The 23920-nt window shown below is 37.6% G+C and overlaps 2 protein-coding genes across 2 annotated transcripts; one reads left to right on the forward strand and one right to left on the reverse strand.

The window, feature by feature from the left end:
- Positions 1 to 1233: 1233 nt before the first annotated feature.
- Positions 1234 to 3207, reverse strand: LOC137397991 (piggyBac transposable element-derived protein 4-like). The gene has a single exon (XM_068084092.1). The coding sequence runs from the start codon at positions 3205 to 3207 to the stop codon at positions 1234 to 1236; it is 1974 nt and encodes a 657-aa protein (XP_067940193.1).
- Positions 3208 to 11487: 8280 nt separating this feature from the next.
- On the forward strand, positions 11488 to 23393 carry LOC137398549 (uncharacterized). Its single transcript, XM_068084673.1, has 6 exons — positions 11488 to 11588; positions 13653 to 13789; positions 16685 to 16798; positions 17457 to 17619; positions 19563 to 19698; positions 20431 to 23393. The coding sequence occupies exons 2-6, from the start codon at positions 13672 to 13674 to the stop codon at positions 22510 to 22512; spliced, it is 2613 nt and encodes an 870-aa protein (XP_067940774.1). The 5' UTR covers positions 11488 to 11588; positions 13653 to 13671; the 3' UTR covers positions 22513 to 23393.
- Positions 23394 to 23920: the final 527 nt, after the last annotated feature.

The raw sequence follows: 23920 nt of genomic DNA on the forward strand, positions 1-23920 counted from the left end.
AACTTAATTTTATTATTCATTGACAATATTACCAACAATATTTAGGACTTTTATAGTCTTTGATTTGAGTTTATTTTTTTCATAAAAACAGATGCATACAGAGACATAAACTAAATAAATATACATATATGAATGAGCAATCACAATACAATAGGGAGGGATGAAGGCCCAGGTGCACAGGAGCAGGGCTAATCAAGGTACAGGGCCCGAGTTGACAATTTTCTTAATATAATAATGTTCACATATTAAGACCTAAAGCCATCCCAATGAGTCAAGTAGATGCCTCTTTAAAGCAATCCTAAAACTATTTGAATTTTCAATGTACCTGATCGATCTTGGTAAGTCATTCCAAATACTGAACAACTGGTAAGTTACTTGTCGATGTCCAGCTGTTAGAGGTGGAACGAGACAGGTTTTTTAAGTTCGAGACGAGACACTGTCTTGTAAAAATTCGAGACACGAGACAGTAAAATAATGAGCATTTGGTGGTGATTTCACTACACAAGTACTAGCTATTTGGTATATATAAAATTGATAAAACTATTTTTAAATTGAATTTTCACCTAGTGTAAACGATTTAAATACATTTTAATAGTGATATGCATGTAGTTTTTGTAAACAAAAGTGACACAAACAGCTCTAAAATACCGAAGTTGTATATTCTAAGAATTTTGAGCTTTATTGATCATAATTATTATAAACATATTGCTTTGTACATGTATATTTTTACCATCTATTGAATAGATCTTACTTTTTAAGGTAATGTGTAATGAAACCGATAGCCGTCGCTCTACAAAGAAATACCGCAAATAAAAGAACACACGATAACACTTTCATTTTTATCGTTTCATTAATTTCGTTTTTTATCCATTTCAGTCCCCAAGCCATTAAGCAATTATCTAATTATTCTCCATTCTCATTGTTAGAGTGAAGGTTTATGTCTCATTTTACAATATTGTCATTTAGACCATCTGGGAGTAACTTTTCTTATAAGAACACCTATATTCATTCAAATCAGAAATCTTTGGGCTTTCTAATGGTATAAGTAGCAAAATTGTAGCTCAATTACTGAAGAATGTATAGAATGTCAAACTTGGTGAATATAAAAATTTGACAAAAACACAATGATACATGATTTCAAAGACATTATTTTTATTATTATGACATGACTGAAAACATAACAGAGGATTGACGAAGTTGCAAAAAAAGAGGAAATGTTCGAGATTTTCACTTCTAATACTGAACTCTGGTATGGTACGCTTTCCAGCAGTCTGAACCGCGTTTGATGCACAAGTACACGTTGCAGGTTTCACACCGAATTGAACTCTTGACTGATTTGTGTTGTAAGTCTTTGTAAGCCTTCTCTGGATTTTGCTGTGATTCTATCAGGTACTTTTTCTGGCAGACTGCACAGCGGTGATCTTTTGACCCATCAGTAGGCCACTCGGGACAGTGTAGTTTGCTCATGTCTAGACGTATCTCCGGATTGTTGGGAGTGGCAGCTGGTGTGTTTGTCCTAGTTGACTGTCGAGAGAATGACTTTTCACCTATCCATGTCGTCAGTATCTGCAGGACAAAGTCTCTGAATTCCATCGGCTTTTCCTGGCCATGCTTATAGAGCACATAAGTGTTGTACAGGGTCCAGTGAAAGCATTTGCGGTCGATTCGCGTGTACCACTTATATGACTTTCGAGAGCGATCGAGTCTTGCCATTTTATCATTGAGGTCCACACCACCCATCATCTGATTGTATACGATGACGGATGGTGTGGCCTTCACTGTCAGCTTCTCACCTTTCTTATTTCTACGGATTACAGTTGGTGGCTCAGACAGCTCAGCTCTGACATAGTTTGACAGGAAGTAGATCGGTTTCTTGTCATTCCAGCGGGTTGCTACAATTCCTGTTTTCGCACACTGGAGCCACTTAGAATCCCCTTGCTCCAACCTCCGAGCTTCCGCTTTGGTGGCTATTAGCTGTTTCGGGTACTCCTTTCGGCTGGTCATACATGTACCAGTACCAGACATCTGAAGCTCACGTAGCCAGTGGAGAAGATAAGGTGACGTGTAGTAGCGATCAGTAATTACATGGTAGCCTCGACCCCAGTAACTTTGAACTAGTTTCAGTACTACTGCGGCAGAGTTTTTCACTGTGGTCAAGTCCTCAAAGTCTCTGTCCTTCCCAGAATAGACATCTAGGTTTAGCGCATATCCGCTGAAAGCACAACACGCCATCCAGACTTTCACTCCCCATTTGATTGGCTTTGAGGAGTCGTAACATTTCCCACTCCAGCGACCCCGAAAAGGAATCATGCACTCGTCTACTGACAGATCCTGGGAGGGAGAGTACTCTGCTGTGAATCGCTCTTTCATGTGGTTGATGAGGAACCTGATTTTGTAAAGTCTGTCGTATTCAGGATGGCTACGATCCTGAATTGACGTCTCTTCATTACAGTAATGCAGGTAACGTTTTATCTGGTCATACCGTCGTAATGACATGACAGTTGAAGCTTTAGGCATCTGGAGAAGCTCGTACTGCCGTCTCCAGATACTTCTCTGCCTATCCTTGCAGAACATTTCTATGAATGCTCGGAGCGCGTAGAACGCTCGGAGTTCGTCTGTCTCGAGTTTAGTCCATTTTCCATAACCGCTGTGGATGGTACTCTCGCTTATCTTTCGTCTGGCAGCATTCTCGTTCGTGAAATCACATACTGACTGTAAAAGTTTCTCATCGTAGAACAGCATGAAGAAGTCAGCTGGCTTTGAATCAGCAGGCATTACTCTTGTTGGTCCATGTGGTGCAGCTGGGTCAAAGTTAGGGCTGCACATTACTTTCTCAGTAGGCTGCCAGTCGAACGTGGGTGTTGGGGTATTATCCAAGTCAGACAGAATGAATCCCAGATAACCTGGTGCTGCCAGATTTCCTGAACTACCGTCATCACCAGAGGCTCCAGTAGAAATGTTGGTAGCAGTACTAGTACTAGCAGCTCCAGTATCAGTTGTATTAGTAGGTCTACTAGTAGTAGCAGTACTAGTAGAATTTGAGTCCAGCTGATCAAAATCTGAATCCGAGTCGAAATCAGCACCTAATTGTGAGTCATCATCACCAGTATCAGCATCAAAAACAATGTCCCTTGTTCTAGGATGAGCTCCAGTAGCATTGTCCACAAAATCATCTGAATCATACTCAAAATCACTAGAAAAATCCATAAATAAGCCAGCACTTCAAAATGTTACAACTTTCAACAATCAAAAATGGCCGCGTAGTTGTGAGTTTCCTTCCGTATATTTTCATTGGCCATTACTCTGAAAACTTTCATTGTAACATGGTTCAATATTAGCCAATAAGGGAAGCTTAGCATCTCTTCTTATTGGTTGGCTGCTCTAAGACTTCATTTGGATTGGACAAAGGCTGAAATTAGTCTATGCCAAATAGAGTTACACTAAAGCCTCTACAGAGGCTAGGAGGACTGTATGCAGACAACTCCAAGCCTCCACAGAGGCTTGTATGACTGAAATGGTCGCTCTACGAAGAAATACCGCAACTAAAAGAACACACGATAACACTTTCATTTTTAACGTTTCATTAATGTTAAGTTTTGTTTGTGTATTAACTGTAGTGTGTGAATTATATTTAAATTGTACTCAGGAAATTATATTAATTACTGTATACATGTACACGTATATTCTTATATTGAACTAACAATAACGTCATTGTTAGCCGAACACGGACTATGGTCGACACGGCCTTTCGTTCGTTTCTCGGTGTCCGGGCAACTTTTACCTGCGATTGGTAGTATATAAAAGAGGCCCGAATTTTATCAAGGGCAGTTGTTTAGACACGATACACAGATTAGTGTTTAGACACGATACGATAAAATACAGACATTTTACCCGCAAGTTTTATTTATTAAATTGGATTATCCGAAGGGTAATTAGATGCGACCCAATATCTGTTTTAAGGACACAGAACCGAACTACAATATATTAACAGGGCTGTTGTCCGGACTACATGATTAGACTCAGTGGCCAACATAATCAATAGCAACAAATAGTAACGGACCGGGTATAAGGCAGTTGCCCGCAATCCATTACAATATATGGAGTTGTTGCTACCGCAAGAAGCCATGTTTTAACAACCGTGCGCAGGCGCTTTAGTTCTATTTCCTGTCTCGAGTTTGGCAATAGTTGAGACCGAGACGAGACAGGTCGATACTGGAGACGTCTCGTGTCTCGTTCCACCTCTACCAGCTGTAGATGTAGACTTAGTGTAAAGTAAGGCATAAGAAGAATAACGAGTAGCATAAGAGTGTTGTTGAACATGAGTGTCAGAGTAGAATGATGAATGAGCGAGAATACCTAAACGAAGTTTGTATAACTCTTAAATTGGAAGAGCATTAGCCTTTTTGAACAGATCAACTGTGTGGTCTTTGAATTTTTTATGGAAGATTATTTGCATTATACGCTTTTGAATCAGGAATATTTTATTCAAATGACACTACAGCATTGCCCCATTGACAGTTTTGTCCGAAGATTTCTCTATAAAATTAGCCTAAAATGACGAAGCAGTTTTAAATTTGTTTGGAATTTTCCAGCTGGAGAACGAACATTTTTTGTGTAAGTTTTGTAAGTGCCTCCCGGGTTAGAAAACAGATAATTACTTATGTTGATGACATTATAACCAGTTCAGATTCAGATTTTTCCAATTACACCTGTAGATATTTAAAGTAGCAGCACTGACTCTGATGGTGATGAAAGTAATAGCTTTGTAAGAGTTAGAAACATTGTAGAGAATCGTTCTAGCTTCGTAGCGATTGTAGCTTCATATAGCTTTAGCAATGCGCAAAGTATAGATACATTGAATTTTTGACATAGCACTATTTGTTAATGTTAGCAAAATAAAATATATAACAACAATGTTCTAGATAGAGTTTGAAGTTGAAAAAAAATTGTATACGTATCATGAAGCAAAATAGGCAATTTTCAGTAAAATGGCTGGCAGTAGGCCGATAGCTAAATTGGACATGGACAGTAGTGTAAGGGTTAAACACACTCTTCTATACAAGAATTGTTATTATTAATTCAACATATACGGGATGTTTATTAATTGTACCATTAACGAATCATTCTTTGTTGTAATCGTAGCAAAACTGACTTGATTTAGCTATTACTTGCTAATTATTTCACATGTATATTTGAACCCTTTAATAGTTGTTTTATTTTTTGTAACTTATTTGACCTGCTCAAAACATTTTCTTCATGATATGAAGTTTGACAGTTACAGTTGTTTAACAAAATTTGAAAACCTTTCCAGGTGTTTTTATTTTCTCTATTAGTTTATTTCACTTACACAAAACACTTTTCTCATGATATCTAGTTTGAAAGTTTGAATAGCAAATGTTGTTACATGTTAAGTACAAATAAATTTTCTGTCCAAAGACTTTTTTATTACCCGGGCAACGCCGGGTAGTACAGCTAATGTATAATATATGTTGTCCGAGGCGAGAGAGACGAGGCTCTCTAAGCTTTTCGGATATGAGGCCCGGGTATCGCACTGGCTCTTCAATGAAAGCCAGTGGGGGAAATGCATTTGCGTTTCCTGCGCCCAGTTTTATCTAGACCCCCTCCCGCTGACTGTCTCTTCCGACAGTCAAGTGCGGGTGTCTCAGAGGGACATTCTTCAGTTGGCCCCGATACCGGAATGCCTCGCAGGGCTTGGCGGCCCGTCAAAGGCTTCAAGGAAAAGCTATAATATGAGTCAGTGGATGGTCGTGGGTTGCGTTACCACGATCTAGTACCACAGGCTCACCATTGGCTGTCGTCGAACAGTATGGTTGGCCGAAGTGGTGCACAATTTATTAGGGGAATCCTTTTAAAGATGAACCTAGTGCCCACTTCAGCCAGGCGGTGTTTGATTGGCCTTCTGACACCTGCCAACACTGTGGCCCCGGTCATCGAGCCACTCTAGGTCATGTGATGTAGAGCTGCACTTTCACGCATGGGTTACGAGTAAAAAAACACAATCTCGTGACCAAGTACATCATTTTGAGATTGCGTTATTTGGGCTACCTCTGCAGAGAGGAACCCATCATCCCCTTTGCCCAAACTTTCCGTAAACCTGACTTAATAGCCTGACGGGATGGACAAGCATTCGTGTTGGAGAGAGCCATCACAGGAAATGGATGGGATCCTGATAAGGCTCATGAGGAAAAGGTCAGGATGTATGATTGCCCAGAGGTCACCCGATGGGCAAGGAGTGAAAGGGCAGTCTCTTTTGGCAGTGCAACCCTCAAACTGGAGAGGGGCAGTGAGCCCGGTTGGCGCAGGTTTTCTGCGTACTCTAGGGTTAACTAATCATGGTTTTAAGGTCCTATCACGCTGCACGCTTGACCGTGGTTGGGCAATATGGCGCATGTTCCGAGACTATGGTGGGTGCTATTCGGTCGGCCCATCTGTGGGAAGCAATGTTGAGGGGGCCCGGGCGGCGCTCTTGCGGTGGGGCTGAGCTCGAGTTAGGCATTATCTTTCCCTAAGGTGAGTCGCAAAACTCTCACACCGCTCGCCCAGTGTTCGATGATGGGTGTATCAACTGTCCACCTTGACTGGGGCAGCCAAGCACCGAGAAGGCTACCACCAAGCAGAGGCGAGAAGATGCGCAATTTCGGTGGATCCGCTCTGCCCATCCATCTATATCAGGTAGTGGAAACGTGCATCTAGAACGCCGTTCATTCTCAGCGCCAGCACCTGCCGGGTGACGACTGGGTCTTACCATCCGGGCTCAGGAGTGCCATGGACCAAAGAGCTTGTGGTAGTGACACCTTTTACCACAACTTAAGATCGTTAATCTATAGTATCCGCAATTAAGCTCTGCAAAAAATATATATATATAATTTCTCTGCCTATATATACATGTACAGGCAGAAAATATATATAAAGCAGTGTGCACCAATTTCCATTTTTCTGGAAATCTGCATGGTTTGAATTCATTTCTGGACTTTCAAGTTTATTCCGAATTCAGCCTGACATGGCAGAGAAAAAGAGAGCGGGTGGAATGCGTTCACTGAAAGCTGGTGTTATTTCCAATATGTTGGGGTCTTCCATGGCTACACCATTGGGAAGAATGTCATTTCCTACACATGTAACTACTGTGTTTAAAGATTGATGCTATACCATGCTAAGATCATACACATTATTTACCTTTGGATGGAACCTGGACACTTTTCATCTCCACAATTCTTGCTCCAAAAACAAGTTAAACTTTTAAAGTATTTGTCAATTAAGTTGCTCAGTAAGAGATGGGATTGTGATAGTCAGGCAAAGCATTCTATTATGAATTGTATTTGGTTATGATTGAATTTAAATGTTCTTTTCCACACTCAATCCATATGTACAATACAGCAATGTGTCTATACCTGTACAATCTTTTTTACTCCTTGGTAAATGCATAATGAATACACAGACTGCACTACCGATCCATTCATTTTAATAAGCGTTAACATGCCCACCTATTTACAAACAATCTGAGAACCAATGAAATTAATTAACTAAGCTGACCAATCACAAGACACGTGAACATTTCTTTTGATAGAAAACCCTCAAGAGCTTGCTGTATACTCATTGTTCCCTGTGCCACCGATATATACATTGGCAAGAAGGTTTGTTTTGGTTATATATTTCATTTTGCCAACATGTTAACAAACACTGCTATGCAAAAAATTCATTGTATCTATACTTTGTGCATTGATAAAGCGATGTGAAACTATTAAGCTAAAATGATTCTCTACAATGTTTCTTATTTTTACAAAGCCATTACTTTCACCACCATCAGAGTCGGTGCTGATATTGCTATTTTAATTATCTGTGTATTCACAAAAATCTGAATCGGCTATAATGTCATCAACATAAGTAGTTATTTGTTTTCTAACTTGGAGGCGTTTACAGAACTTACACAAAAAGATTTCGTTTTCAAGTTGGAAATTCCCAAACAAAGATTTAAAATTAAATGTTAAGTTAATTTTATAGAGAAAACTTAGGACAACACTGTCACTACCATAAAAGTCCTAAAGATCGTTGGTTATGTTATCAACGAATAATAAAATTCAGTTACTAGCAATTGCTGGGAAAGTCGCAAAAATACATCTACGGCGGTTGGCCATAGAAAACACATAAATTAGTCTACCTCGATGAAAGGGTTAAAAACGTTGAATTTGCCACTGTTTGTGATAGTAAACATGTTCATTTCTTTCCGCAGCTGAAATATTTTTACTTTTTTATCTACGAGTACTACAAAACTACAGCTACTACAGAACTTGTACTGCTACAGTGTTTTACCTACTAAATTTCTACTTCAAAAAAGGTACTCATTCAATGATGTATTGACTATGAATTGCCACACATCCACTGCTTAAAAACGTTAGATTTTCCGCTGTTCATGATAGTAAACATGTTCATTTCCTTCTGCATCTGAGTTACTTTTACTTTTTTCCAGCTATGAGTACTACAGCTACTACAGAACTTGCATGGGTACTCCGAGCGTTGCGATAGGCGACGGTGAGAAGAAAGAGAGCAGGGTACATTACAAAAAAGCACACCATCTCATTCACTTTTAGAAATGCTCCCAATTGAAAATATACCTCAAATAACCTAAAAATCAGAAGTTTTACCAATTAAAACGATCATCTCTTGGAGCAGTACGGTGCCTCACAAAAAGCCTACTCTACTGCTGAAACGCAAAAACAGATTGATTCCCGTAGAGAAAAAGACCGAATTCACAAAGCAGCAGCTAAACGAGCAGAAACTGTTGAGCAAGCACGGCTACAGCTAGAACAGGCCAGAACTGCTACTGCAGCTTCTAGAACTGCAGAAATTGCAGAGCAAACCTAGCTACGCCTACAACGAAATAGAACTGCTACTGCAGCTGCTCGAAGTGCAGAAACTGCAGAGCAAAGACAGCTACGCCTACAACAAAACAGAATAGCTACTGCAGCTGCTAGAAGAGTAGAAACTGCTGAACAAACACAGCTACATCGAGAGCAGGCCAGAATACATGGTGCAGCTTCTAGAAGTGCAGAGACTGCTGAGCCGATCCAGCAGCGACTCAAACTGCTCAGAGCAGCTGCTACAGCTGCCAGACGTGCAGAAATCACTGAGCAGTTGCAGCGTGCAACAAGAACGTGATGCATTAGCTACAGCAGCTGCTCGGCGAGCTGAATTTCTAAAGCAGATTCAACGGCGACAACAGCAAGATGCACTAACTACAGCAGCTGCTCGGCCAGTCGAAAACTTTTGTTCATACATTCATCAGAAAAACAAAAGATGTTGTTTATCCCCAAGTGTTGCGTTGAATTCACATTGTGTTATTGTTATGTCATGCTTGCATTGAATTAACGTTATGTTATTGTCATGTCATGCTGTCCTTCATGTTTTGCTATACCTACATATTATCCACATGCAGTATTCTAACATTTTTTTCAGTATAAACATGCATATATTTTCATGCATTCGTTTGTCTTATTGTATCTCATAAAATGGCTATCATGTTGGCATTGTGTTACTATGTAAGGTGCTAATGCTGTATCTACCTTGACATCATACTGTCTGTGGTGTTATACGCATAATTTTACTGATAGTAAATTTTATCAACACAACCAAATTACTGGTACACTTTTTGTATATACCATGTCAATATACAGACTATAGACGAAAAACTGGTGAGCCCTGATTAGTGTTTTAAGCATGTAGGAGTCTCCATTCAATAAATGCTGGTAATAGCAAAATGTTTTGTAGAATTTTTTACAATGTGCAAAATCTTTCAATACAGCCTGTTTGAAAAACTTCAGTTTGCCTAGCAATGTCAATTTCATTATCAGCTCTCTGTACAAAAATAGGACAACTCCGATTTGAGTGGTTTGAGACTGATGCATTGTAGACTAACTTTCAAACACATTGCAGATTTCCATTGTTCTCCCCAACATTATTGATATGTTTGACTGCATATGTGTATGCAGTCTGATCAGGGAAACAATTTCAGTAAACTGCATATTTGGAGTTGTTTTACAATATGAAAAACAACTCTCAGTAAACCCCTTGCTGTATGTGAATCTATTCCTGTAGACGGGTAATGCAGCTAGTAGCTTATAAATGGCAACACTAGCGAAAAGCTCTAAAGAACATCAATGTGAATGGTCATGCTAAGCTCCTCTGAGACGTCTACATCCAGACTGACCAGCATGTTTTGGCAAACCAAGAAAAATTATGGGGGAACAGTAAAACAACAGGGCTACTATATAGCAGTACAGATATAGCAGTACCCAATAATTACACTATAACTAGCAATGAAAAGGAAAAAGGGGAGAAATATTTCCCCTTTCCTGACATGTAAGAGCAACTGTAATTTCGGTAGTCATTGGAGCATCAGATGCAGCAACTCCTGCAAATCAAATGTGGCTTGGCTAAATACCGGCTACAGCTGAACATAAGATTTGCAAAAAAGCTTGCTATTGGGAACGTCAAGATCTTGAGACGAGTGCTCAAACTTCTAGGTCTTTGGTAGAAAACCTGAGTTTGTGCAGATGTGACCACCCGCCTAGGTTTTAACACGGGTGAGAAAACAATTTGTTTATTTTTGTGTATATATATGGCCATATGTATTTATGCACACACATGTATATTATAGGCGTATCAAAGATCATAAATGTGCTCACTAGGCCAAAAATATGGTATGTAACATCTCATGTTTAAAATGCTTGACATATGATCTATTAGCCTAAAAAAACCAAAGTCTATGCTTGAATACAGTTAGTAATTGGCATATCAAATCGTGTACTCAGTTGACCACATTGCTAGTTACTAGATAACAAAATTCATACTTTGCAAAATGTTAGAATACTAAATCTTAGTTTACTTTTAAGCGTCACTATTATTTTAATATCAAGCAAAATTTTGTGTTATGACTCATTTACGTTCTTCTAAAGCTTTTAATACAAATTGAACGAAGAAATTATCTCTTCAGCGATTGCCTAAGCATCTTTTGAGCGATACTGGTTGTCATTTTATGTTTGCATGTTTAGTTTCATATAAAGAACCACCAGATATTGGGTTTTTAGACACTTGGGTATCAGTATGCTTGTCTAGTGTCTAGCTCATCAGCTGAAATTTTCAAAGTCTCTAAATATTGGAAAGTTTTCCACAAGTGACTTTACAGCGGTTGTTTTCAATAGGCAAACCGCTAGTTATAGCTAATCCATTAAATCAATTAAATTTTTTCAATATCATGAAAATAATGATTTTTCTGCTTGTTTGTATTTTAATTTTCAAGTTCTAATATATTATTTTATTTATAATTCATTTGAAAAAATGTAAAGTTGTCTAAGAGTTATCGTTTCTTTGATTGCAAGTAGACAACTCTCATGTCATTGCATTTCGCGCTAATACCTACATGTTTCCTGCGTTAAAGGCAAGAATATTGAATCGCGATCATTATCCGCCATATTGGCATTTGTTGTGACCATACTCTCAACGCGCGTTTGGAAGTAAAATAAAAAATAGGTTGGATTTGGTCAAGCATCGCGCTCTCAACGGTCATTTGATAAGTATGTAAAATAAATCTGTTTTACTATCAGGAAATAGATTGAGTTTGCGCTTTCTGGTGTTCAGTCTACAGAAAATCACATTAACTGCCAAAGCTTAAAATATTTGCCCGTGATGATAATTAAAAAATAAATATAGGTTGGTTCCTCTGTGAACTGTAGGATTCTGTTTGACAACAAGAGCTTTGTGATTTTTGCTTTCAATGACGAGTATTCTGAAAGGTTTATGAAAGAGATGGCTCGATACTTGTATAAAGACATGAAGGAACATTGTTAATTTGTTTTCAATTCTTAACTGTCTAATATACGTCACGGCTCCTTAGTAGACCAAATGCGTACTTGTAGTTGCAAAACATTGGCAGTGCATCGTTAGAAAATCGCTTCTGCCGCAGCTATTCGTTTGTATAGTTTTTACCAGTGCTTCATTGGCTCTAGCTGCAGCATAGGGCTGCTAGTTACAGTTTACAACGCAGTGTTACTTAAAACAACATTTATTGTTATGTATAATCGTAATAGTATTATAACTTTATCGATTTTACAATAAGCGTTGAAGGATAATATGAGAATCTATTCATCTTATTGATTCAAAAATTCTGATAAAACCTGGTAGACCTATTTGGTGGAAGCTACACAAAAATATTCAGACCTGATCTGTAATGCTACTGGTAATGTAGTAATATTTTGTGTTGTCAGAATGACAAAGCATCAGGTGTGAAATTTTCAGACATCTTTTGACGAAAATTGTGACCAATAGCTTTTTTATGTGAAAAACAAACTAAAATAAATACTACGATACATTTTCATTTATAATACAGCACACTAAAATATATTCCGTAAAATATAATATAATTTTGTTTTTGGTTATGTATTTTATGTTATATTAGCATTCCTGGCTGTGATTCTCTTGTAACAAAATAAAACAGTCATATCTCAACATATGAGCTTAACACGTTCCGGGAATCAAAAAACAATGTTCAAATAGAGGCTATGCAGTAGTTATATATACTGAGTGCTGGTCTGACAATTTAGGCAGTCGGGGTCACTCTTGATGTTCCCTGAAAGGAGAGCTGCATGCCACACTAATACATAGGTATTCATTCCTAGGGTTCTGTGTATTAACGGCGTTTTTCGTAAAGTTATACACCCGTCCTTTTTTCGTACTAACAATGTATGTCCATGAAAGTGAACATGACTATGGGTATAGCTATAGTTTATGACGAGACAATCAAAGGTTTTTAGTAAGTTATGTTTCTCCATTTGAAAACACAACTTTGAACTGTTTCACCTGAAAGAGCATGAAATTTTGAACCAGAGGATGCTGTCTCAGCTTAATTTGACCAGATCTTGAGGTCATGAAGGCCCATTTAGGGCATGTGTGACATGATATCACAAAAGGTCTTGTTTTTGTGGACATATTTTCCATGTGTAAACTTTCTGAAGTGACTAAAACTACCCATAAGACTTGAACATGTGAAAAGTCTATTGTTGGTGTGAGTTCACGTCATACACAGATATGATGTGACCGAATTAAATATTCCTTTGTTGAAACTTGATAAGGCCAACAAAGAAACTTTGTGATATGTAGATTAGTGTTATCATCTGATGAGAGAGTATGTAAACTAATATTTGAGGTCAAATTTATTAACCTCGCAACAACTTTTATGTTTTTCATGTATGACATGACAAACATATTTCTTTTATATGGATCAATTAAACAAGTTTTCTAGTAAGTAATGAACTTCCTGTCATGAGTTCACCGAACCGCAATATTACCCAAACAAATATTTAATGAATGTAATGTGGGTTGAGCATTGTGTTAAAAAGCTGTTATAGAGTCATGAAATTTTGACAAAAAAAATTGACTGTGTGTCTTTGCTAAAGGAAGTGCTCAGTTTGAGTATTGTTGATAAAAATGTTATCAAATTTTAAACATGCATGCTTCTATACATGTCTAGGCAAACCACAAATTTCAGTGCAACTCCTGTTTCCAAAATGACCTCTGAGACCCACATTCTATGGACTGGCTCGTATGTCAAAATGTTCGTTCATGTTATGTCTACATTGCAGGTGTTGCTTTGGTTTGACCATGCCGCAAGGTCATTTGATTCTTCTGTCCAATTTTTATGGCTCTTATTTAAATAAAAGCAAGTTTAGGGCATCGGTCATCGTCAATAATGCCGGCATCGAGCAGCTTGCTACTCTGGGTAAGTTAATGTATAGATGTTGCTCTCATCTTAGGCACATGTTTATTTATAGCTAGTTTACCATTGTGCACCTGCTATCTCTTCGGGTTTTCTGATTCAGTCAAAATTATAATAAACTTTAGAAACATTAAAGTTAAGTACAGTGGACCTTGTTTACTGTTTCGTACAGCGGACCCTTGCCGTACAAATTTAATTCGTTCTAGTTTTGGCATTGTAAGGCAAAAATTTTGTCTAGAAATCCATAGTAAATATCTAATGCAAACAGTCTTTGGTGAAAATCATTCAAATTTTATATATACGTACTTTAAATATTAAAAATTAGGAACAAAATAATATGTTGACCTGAGTAACTATAGTTACCTACAGTAACTTTAGTGTATTTAGTGGTTATGATCTGCAATAAAATGTAATGTTACAAAGTGCTATGTGCAGTAAGTACCATAGGGAGTTCTCACCTTTGAGAGCAGACATATAACATGAATTTATGATGAATTTAACTCAACCCTTTAGCAGGCATAACGATATTGTTTTCGTTTCGTGATACTGACGTCAATGGGCAAAGCGACTATTATGTTGCCACACGAACGTTTTTTTATAAATTGATTTCTGGTTAGCTTATTGCCTTTTTTATTTAATTTTTTTACAAATAGTAAACTAAAATATATTGGTCCCTGTTAGCAACCAAAAAATTAGCCGTTTTGAGAAAGAAAGGATCGTTTTTGCAATACTAAACGAACGAAAAATCCGAAATAAAAACGTATTTGAATAAAATGGAGATTTTTGTTTGTAGCTTGTTTATGCTTCTGTTACTGCTTTCTGAATATTTTCCCAGAGTGCAACAACTTTCTTTTACTGTCATGGCGTTCTCCAAAGACTATAGGCGAAGGCAAAGCTCTAGAGGAACAATAATAAGCACATGATGTCAAGACCGTGTTGTAGGCCTCTGCAAGGGCAAATGCTTCCAAAATTTCTATAGCTGGAGAAACACTTACACATGTATAAAAATTTGACATGTAAATGTTTATTTGTATTTACCTGTATAATAAAAACATAATACGCATATACAATATCATAAATAACAGTGTATCAATGATTATTTATTTTAATTAATTTGTAAAAAACTAATCTGCCCAGGGGGTCTCAAATAGCCCAAAAAACTTGCCTGCGAAAGGGTTAAATGAACTTAGCTTATTAAACAAATACTTGAAGCTAAGTTTTAGTTCACATGTATTTTTAACTATTTTACTGAACTTCAATTTTTTCATGGCTAAAATTTAATCTATTTGTTTCCGGTTTCTTTTTCACAATAACGACTAATACCGAACTGAGCGAAATCAAGCATCGTATCTTTTTCATTGTTAGAGGGATTTCAGCGAATAGTATATCGTCATATTTGTTATACTGGCATAATCAGCACACCAACTGCCAAATTTGAATTTCGAGAAAAATATTTGTTGATATCGTATAACAAAAAATATTTCGTATTGAGAAGGCAAAAATCATCGTGTTCTACATCGCAGGGCAAAGAAATTTGTATAACGGTCATCATAACCCGAGGGTGCACTGTAATTATGAAATGAAGTAATTACGTGTTTTTTAAGTTGAAGTTGGATGATTTCTTTATATTGAGGATATGGTATGAACGCTTCATAGTAACTATTACAGCTCAATATGAATAATTACGGTGTATATATAGATGATCCTATCCTTAGAGTTTTTTGTTTGCAACTACAGCTAATACCATAAGCAAAATTGTCAGTAAATGTCCAGAAAACCTTCACTTCACTTAAAGGTTTACATGCAACAAAATTCACATTACAGTTGTTGGTATCAAAAGATTTACCATGTCTTACTCTGATGTGTTGTAGGCGCAAAATATGTGGAAATGTGATTGCAAGCTCTTAAAAGCTCAAAAAGGAACCGTTAATCGCAGCCATCACGAAAACGTCGTTTGGAATCTCTTTATTTCGATGACGTACTCTAGCATTGTGGTTATTGTTTTGACGCGTGATGTTATGACATGAAATGAAAGGCCATTAAGAGGCTCAATATAAAACGTTTCATAGCACTAGTTTATGACAAACACTTTGGTTTTACCAGAAAGTTCTTATTAAAAATAGATGCTCGCTACTTTACAGTGCTCGCTTCAATTTGGTCTAATCAACTAGTCGTAATCTGATCATGTGACCTATACTTCCCGCCAAATAGCACAAACCATTTCTGCAGCATTTTTCGACTATCACAGGTGACCAACAGGCTCGTCATGTTTATCAGAGGATGATATGCAATCTTTCGAGCTAAGATTAAAAAATTGAACAAATTTTCACAGTAGGTTATAAGATATTAGTGCTGAAAGTGACAGCATGACAATGATGATAAAATAGACGCGTGAGGTCAGTAGACATGGTTTTATTGAATGCGTGAAGTATATTTGTGAAAATATTTTGACAAATGAGGTTGCTTGAAAGTATAAACAGAAGCCATATTGTACAATTACTTCACATTTGAGCCGCTTTGGAAAGAGATTCTAATCTACGCCGGTTTTGTGATGGCTGCGATTAACTGTTCGTTTTTGAGCTTTTAAGAGCTCGTAATCACTTTTCCACATATTTTGCACTTACAACACAGCAGAGTAAGATATGGTGAATCTTTTGATACCAAATAACTATAATGTGAATTTTGTTGCAAGTCAACCTTTATGTTTGTACCTATTAGTATTCACACGAAAACCCTTCTCGTATGGATTACACGTTAAAACATTGAATGCTTGTTGGTATTATTATACTGTGTATTATCCGAACATCCTTGTTATGCGACCTGTTGGTCTGACTGCACAGAACAGTGTGTCAAGTAACTATGGCTTCTCATGTGAATAAATTGTGGCATGCCCTGCAGGTGTTGAAAAGCTGAAGGAAGTCAAGTCTACATCTGGGCCCAAGGATGTTGTTTATGTCCTTATCGTGGCTGGTCTCACTGACGTCCTTATCAAAAGTGTTGAGGAAGGAAAGAGTGAGTGTCGTAGTTTAACTGTTTGTGATAATCTACATCAAAATTTGCCCTTAGTATTAGGCACGCTCCACGCCAGACTAGGCCACTAATTGCAAAAAATTCAGATGGTACATGTCACCTTAGTTGACTCTCCTATAACATAAACCTTTCACATAAATTCCACTTGACGTATAGCTTTCATATAAAATTTTTGCTTCGTATTATTTCGAATTGTTTGTATTTTATGGGTGTTAAATTAAATTAAAACTAAAAAAAATTAACTTTGAAGCTAGTCGTGCAAATATCAAATATTTGCATTGTTATTTGTACTAATTTGCCGGGTTTTCTTTCAACTACCACAATTTGGTTCGTCAAATGTCATTTTCATTTTTCACATGGAGCAGTCCACCATTGTTGTACACAGTCGGTTGTAATGGTCCATTCTGTTGCAATAAACTTCTTTTTGTTCCATACTCATGCCAATTGGACTCGCACTTTCCCTTCCAATCAGTCTAGGCTGCAACAGTTGATTCACAAAACATTCCTCACCTCTCGAATCGGGTTGTTTGTAGTTACTAATAGTTAACATTTTGCAGATATTGGGTTAGGCCTGTTGTGCTTCAATAGCCTAGAACTCGTTTTTATGACTCTTCGCATTATCATTGTAATGCTCTTGCAGATAAGCTCGAGATAACTCCAAACTCAACCCAGCTGCTAGAGACGAAGATGCAGTGGGCCAATTCTCTGCTCGGTAATGAGGGCGCACGCTTAATTTGGGTTGTCATGCCTCCTATTAGCCTCAGAATGTATCATCTCTCCGAGGGCTGGAATCTTAACAAGATGTAAGATCAGGTTATGTTAGTGTAGGAACCAAATCTATAAACTGCTGGGTGTTTTGCGTGTGTCATTTCGATTACGCTGGCTCACTTGCAAGTGACTTCGTGGTTTGTCATAGAATCTAGTGAAAACCGCAATTTGAAGTTATAACTAGGTTAACTTCAGTTTGTATAGCGGTCAAGCAATTTCAATTTCCAAACAAGCCACCAATGGTGACAAGATTAGCATCCAACATGAAATTGCTTTCTGCAACTGGACATGTTTCCAGTTGTCAAGGTTCCGATGCTACTGGAATTAGACATATCCATCCTAGATGACAGTCATTGTTTATGCAATAATGCCCTTAAAAACACGCAGTGTCAGCACGCAGTAAGCTAAATAGGCATACCATAGACATACCTGATATTCGAGGGGTTGCTCGCACGCTGTAACAGATAATGAAGAATTTGAACCATTTTTTAAACAGTAAGAATGTGAATTTAGCACCGGAAATCATATATTAATAAGTCATACTTTTCCGTGCCAATCCTTTCGTCATAACTCAGGTTTTTGTTTATTCTAATATGCTATTGGATACTGCAGTTGTTGAGTAAATGTGTGTTGGATTGCCTCAAGTGTAACTAGTAATTCCATGATCTAGACCAGCTATGGCCAAATGGTGGATCCGGATCTTTCTAGTGGATCTTTCAAAAAATTTGTTTGAAATATTTGTTGTAAAATTTGGTTTAAATTTTTTGTACATTTTTTTTTTGGTAATCTATTTAGTCATTACCTGGAGGCTTGGAAAAGTACCCAATGATTACTAGTTTAGCTAGACGATCACATACTTTGCCTCAACTTACCTACGTGTATCATTGTTTTCAGCAATGAATTTTATGAAAAACAATCATTTACAGATCGTGGGCTGAGCACAAAATTGTTGTAACTTCCCTTATGTTCTATATAAAGTTACAACAATTTTGCGCTCAGTCCACCAAGTACTCTTCTTCATGATTTTGTAAGAGTTACTGTAAGTAACAAGAAAGCGTAGTCTAAGCCCACTCATTCATTTTGCTCACTGTTATCAGATATATTTATTACAGCACATTCATTCACTGATTTTTAGTTATGTATATTAATAATCTTTTTCAAAGTTGTATGTGATGCCTTGCTTTAAGATATACACGAATAATTGCACCCTTTTATTTGCTAAAAAAGAAAAAGGCACGCGTTCAGCTCATTGTGGATTTTTAATTTGTCAGGTTTGGCTGTAGTGGATCATTGCCAAAATCATTTGACCATCCCTGATCTAGGCCTTGTTCAGTTCAAAAATATTTGTGTCAATTCTCCCACATACTTTCAAAACCAGCTTCCGTTGAGCGATATATCTCAAGTGATAAAATTATAATAAATAATAATAATAGTAATCTTAAATGATAAAATAATAATGATATATCTTAAATGATAAAATAATAATAAAAAATAATAATGATATATCTTAAATGATAAAATAATAATAATGATACATCTTAAATGATAAAATAATAATAAATAATAATGACATCTTAAATGATAAAATAATAATAATGATATATCTTAAATGATAAAATAATAATAATGAGATAGCTCAAATGATAAAATACTGGTGTATAATTTTTACACTGCAGTCTTGATGAAAGTTGAAATTAGCCAGTTTTTCACGATCCAAATTAGATTGTTTCCTGCATTAGTCTCTGTAGTGGTGTTCTATAACACATTTTAAACAGAATTTGTAAATATTTTTTTCAATCAACTTCTGGTTAAGTATTCTTAATGCCTACATGATAGCCATCAGCACTTCTGCTATAACCCAACCATATTAGCTGCAAGAAATGAATTTCCCATTTAGGATAGTTTTTTTATTTAAAACTGTTATGCATTACTGTAAAATATTACTATTACGCCATGTAAAGGATTTATGCTTTTTTAGACCTGGTATGTCAAATGGGCTAGATAAGGAGCAACGTGTACTAAACTCCCTTATGTACAACTACAGAAATTTATGCATCAAACTTAACCAAAAGGATGCCAAAAAGCTCTACAACGGACCCTACTTCACTGACTTGGTATGTCAATCATTTTTATCTTGTGGCGGTTTTGTGTTTTTTTGTTTAGTTTGTTTTTATAGTTTTTGTTATTGGTAACTAGTTTGTTTGGTGCTATGAGCATGTTTTGGTATTCTCGTTTGTACGTTCTTTGTTAGCTAGTAAAGTGTTCATACGCTTGTCGTATATGATAAGTGAACATCACACTCTCTTTTAGATACCAGGATCAGTTCTGTTTTACGATTTAAATGTTGCATTTTTGTGCATCAGAATAGGTTCAGTTGGCAGGTCTTCCATCCAGGTTTAGAATGTTGCCCCAACATCTCACTTGGTGTCACGACTCATCTCACTTGTCAACTTCATCGCAAAACTCGCTATCCAATACAGCCTACATTCATTCATTTGGTATAGTTGTCAACTGAGTTGCAATGGGCAACTCAATAGCAAATCGAGAAACTGTCGACAACCAACACGGTTTACCTTTTGCAGGAATCTGTAGTCAATGGCAGCACAGCTATGCTCTAAAACCCAATTTAAGAAGACTTATTGAATGCTTGCTTTGTTATCTCCTTTATTCTTCTCATCCAGCTGGCTATCTCGCATCGATGTGATCTTTTCTAGTTCAAATACAATGTTGTCATTCTGATGATGGCTTCCCTATTCTATTGTAAGTCACGGCCCAAGCACATCTTTGCATGTTTAATCCTTTGGTGCTTTCACGGTTCGTTGCTTGCAGTACCTTTACTGTTTCAGATTTCAGATCTTTCTAAAGAACGGGCAACAATGATCCTCAACACAGGCTATTTTGAAAGTGATGGTATTTCTCCTACTCCGAAGCTGGTGGAGAATTGGAATATGCAGGTTGATAAAGTCTTTAGTGCAGTTGAAAATATGTTCTTTCCTCGGTCCCGCACACCCCCGAGACAGCGTACACCACCCAAGCCTTTTCGCAAAATGGATAATGGGGATTCTTGGGATTTACCGCCTCCGCGATCAAAGACTGATGAGCGAGGTGATCGCTCATTGAAAAGGTCTTATGAAGGGACACGAAGTGCTTCAAGTTCAGAAGGTTTGCATAGCTTTGGTAGGGATTCTTCATTTGGTGTTAACAATAGTCGAAAAAATTCAAATGACCGAGACCATGACCGATATTCTGCTCGGAGTCGAGATGATTATCCTCCTCCTAAAATTCCAAGTCTAGTTGATATGGCACAGTCACTGGACTCTCCACGTCATCCTGCAAGCCTCGCCTCTCGAGGTGCAGATAAGCCTGCAAAAGAAATGGACACAGCTGTGCAGCTGCTTGCTGCCACCATGCAACTCGGTGGTGGTAATCCAAGTAATGTACAAGCTGTGCTAAAGGCACTGATGTCACAAAAAGAGAATGATGATAGACGAATCGAGGAAGAGCGCATCAAGCGGCGTGTTGAAGAGGAACGTATATCTGTACAAAAACGAGAGGAAGCTCGTCGATTAGAAGAGTTGAAACGTAGAGAAGAAAAACAGAGGGAAGAGGCTAGATATAGAGAAGAAATGTGGAGACGTCAGGAGGAAGAACGGCGACGTCGGGAAGAGCGTTTGCAGGAAGAAAGACGGCAGAGGGAAGAGGCACAAAGACTTGAGGAAGAGCGGTTACACCAAATGGCTGTTCAGAAGCGTGCCGCAGAAGAGCAGCGTCTTAGAGAGATACAAATTGCTGCTAAGCTGGCCATGGAACAACAGAAGCGAGAGGAAGAGCAACAACGTCGTGTTAAGATGATGCAAGATCAACAGGCGCAAATGGCTCTGATGGCTGTAACTCAAAAAGTGCGTGATCAGTTGGTCAGCAAACAAAGAGAAGTCTCATCTTATAACAATTCAAAGACAGGCAATGTTCTCGATCGCCTGAATGAAAAGCTTCGAAATGACAGAGAAAAAAAGGAACCTGTCAGCAAGTTTGATCGCAACATTGCCAAAGATGCGTCATGGGCAGCTCCAGTGGTTTTGTTCAGTTTTGTCAATCGGTCAGGTGATGTTAAACCTTTGCGTGGTATACATGGTCAGAAAGTTAGCAAAACTTCTGCACGCGCATCCGATTTAAAAAGTCGCGGCCAATGGATTTATAATACTCCTGGTAATGCACCGCCAGCTGTTGGCCTGCTCAAGATTAAGGTAAAAAGATCTGGTATCATTTCTGAGCTTGAAAGCAAAGTGGCTGACTACAACAATCGGCTTTTTGATATGCTAGATGAGGGAGATGCTTTGATACAGGAAGGACGAAACCAAGGCTATATGATACGTCGAGAAACTGATGATCCTAAAAGTGTTAAAGGAGGTGCCAGCACCATTAAGGATGAGCCCAAATCCGAGACACAACCATCAGCAATGTCAGGGTTGGCAGTAAAATCAAAAGACCTACAAGGTAGTGGCGATAAGGGCTCACAAGGTAATAAGATCAGAGATTTGCGTGAGAACCTCAACAAGTCTGCCAATCGTCGCGCTCGATCAAGAACACCCAATGAGTCAAGTAAGCACACAGCCAATAGCCAAGCCCGGCGATCAGTTGAAGATAAGCCCCGGTGGGATAAATCAGATGAATCAGAAGAGGAGCTTCTTTGGGAAGATGACCATGTCTCAATGAAGGCATCTGCTGATGATGATGATGTCAAGTTTGTCACTGAAACTAGTGTAGTGAAAAATGAACTGGGAAATAGCAAGCTTGATACGTTCAAGCTTGAAGGGTGTGGTGATGAGGAGAATGATACACAAGTGATAAAATCCGAACATGATGATGAAAAGCAGCCATTGGTTGATGGCATGCCTGACAACTTTTTAACCATCGATGAGGCAGCATAGACTTCAACCATATTTGTACATAAACAATTTTCTTTGGACCACAAACATTGAGGATTCCTAATTTCTTTTCCAACACTCTGACCGTTCTTACTTCACATAAGTCTGCACAGGTCTTTACAAAATGACGAGTAAACACAGTAATCTACTTTCATCTCCTGATTATATTCAACTATAAATACAAACCAAGTTTTAAACCCATTAATATTTTAGTTTTATGGATAGCTTGGTTGATAAACACATCTCTGTCTCTCATAATGTTTGAAAGTTTAGCTTATCATTTTAGGTATTAGATTGTAACATACTCGCAACATAATTCAATTAGATGTGCAAAGCATGGCTATTATCCTATACTATTATGTGAAGTTAATCACATTGGCCCGCAGCTGCTAATTAACTCAGTCTTTACCTTAAATTTCAAACTCTTAGAGACTTGGAGAATTAATTTCTGCAAATGGGCACATCGATTACATTATGAGATGGTGTGTTGGTCATCCTAAAAAATCATTGATGGTATTTCAGTTTTTGACAATGCAGACTATTTTCCCATTTTGTAATATTCAGCATATCGGAATCATAGCTTTCACCTTCCAAGTTGGTATTTAGGACATTATAAATTTCTAGTTTCGTTAACACAGCATTCCATTCTAAAAATTGAGCGACCCTTCTCAACTCAAGATTTCAAAATTTCACTTGATCTTTGGCATGCACAACTTGTGAATAGCTACATAATTCATCTGTGCAGCTGCTATTAATAGTGGTGACATGAAGTCCACAACACATGTAACCAAATGCATATCATATGCTAACTCATAGTCAATCTAAAATAGTTTGAAGTATTATTTCTCGTTCCATTTTTTTAAATTAATACTTCAATGCTTTAGGTCTGGCCTACTTCTTAAAGGAGCATAAGGATAACAAGCATGTGCCATCATTGACTGAAAGCCTTAGTAAAAACCACGAAGCTCACTAAATTAAGGCTTTCAGTAGCCCAGTATGATAACTTATAATTTACTTGTTAAATATGTCATATAATTGAACTGAATCTCATTCATGCTACTTCTGCAAAGCTAAATAAGTTCCTGAAAAGCCAATTTATTTGATAGATATTTAGTAATTCTTCTGACATATCTGCTGTCAGCATTCTTTTCAGCGATGGTGCGTCTGAAATCATGGATAAGCTCAATAAATCACCAGTTTTAAAAATTGCTTTATTAGTTACAGGTGAAGAAGACTTTGATTTAGGTAAGTATTCTTTAAGACGTCAAGCTGAATATTAATCATCCCCTGGTGCCTTCGCTGTCTGTATAACATAGAGATGGTATAGCTCATGGTCAGCTCACATCATGCGCTCGTCTTCAAGTCATAGAAATGTTTCAAGGCGTCGCTCATGAATGCCGGGAATCATTGA

Source organism: Watersipora subatra, chromosome 6 (genome assembly GCF_963576615.1).
Source record: "Watersipora subatra chromosome 6, tzWatSuba1.1, whole genome shotgun sequence".
NCBI lineage: Eukaryota > Metazoa > Bryozoa > Gymnolaemata > Cheilostomatida > Watersiporidae > Watersipora > Watersipora subatra.

Bases quoted from the DNA above. Each gene is read 5' to 3' on its own strand.
- LOC137397991 (XM_068084092.1), bottom strand. From the start codon at position 3,207: ATGGATTTTTCTAGTGATTTTGAGTATGATTCAGATGATTTTGTGGAC.
- LOC137398549 (XM_068084673.1), top strand. From the start codon at position 13,672: ATGCCGCAAGGTCATTTGATTCTTCTGTCCAATTTTTATGGCTCTTAT. The intron at 13,790-16,684 runs GTAAGTTAATGT...CATGCCCTGCAG, and splicing joins CGAGCAGCTTGCTACTCTGG to GTGTTGAAAAGCTGAAGGAA. The intron at 16,799-17,456 runs GTGAGTGTCGTA...ATGCTCTTGCAG, and splicing joins AAGTGTTGAGGAAGGAAAGA to ATAAGCTCGAGATAACTCCA.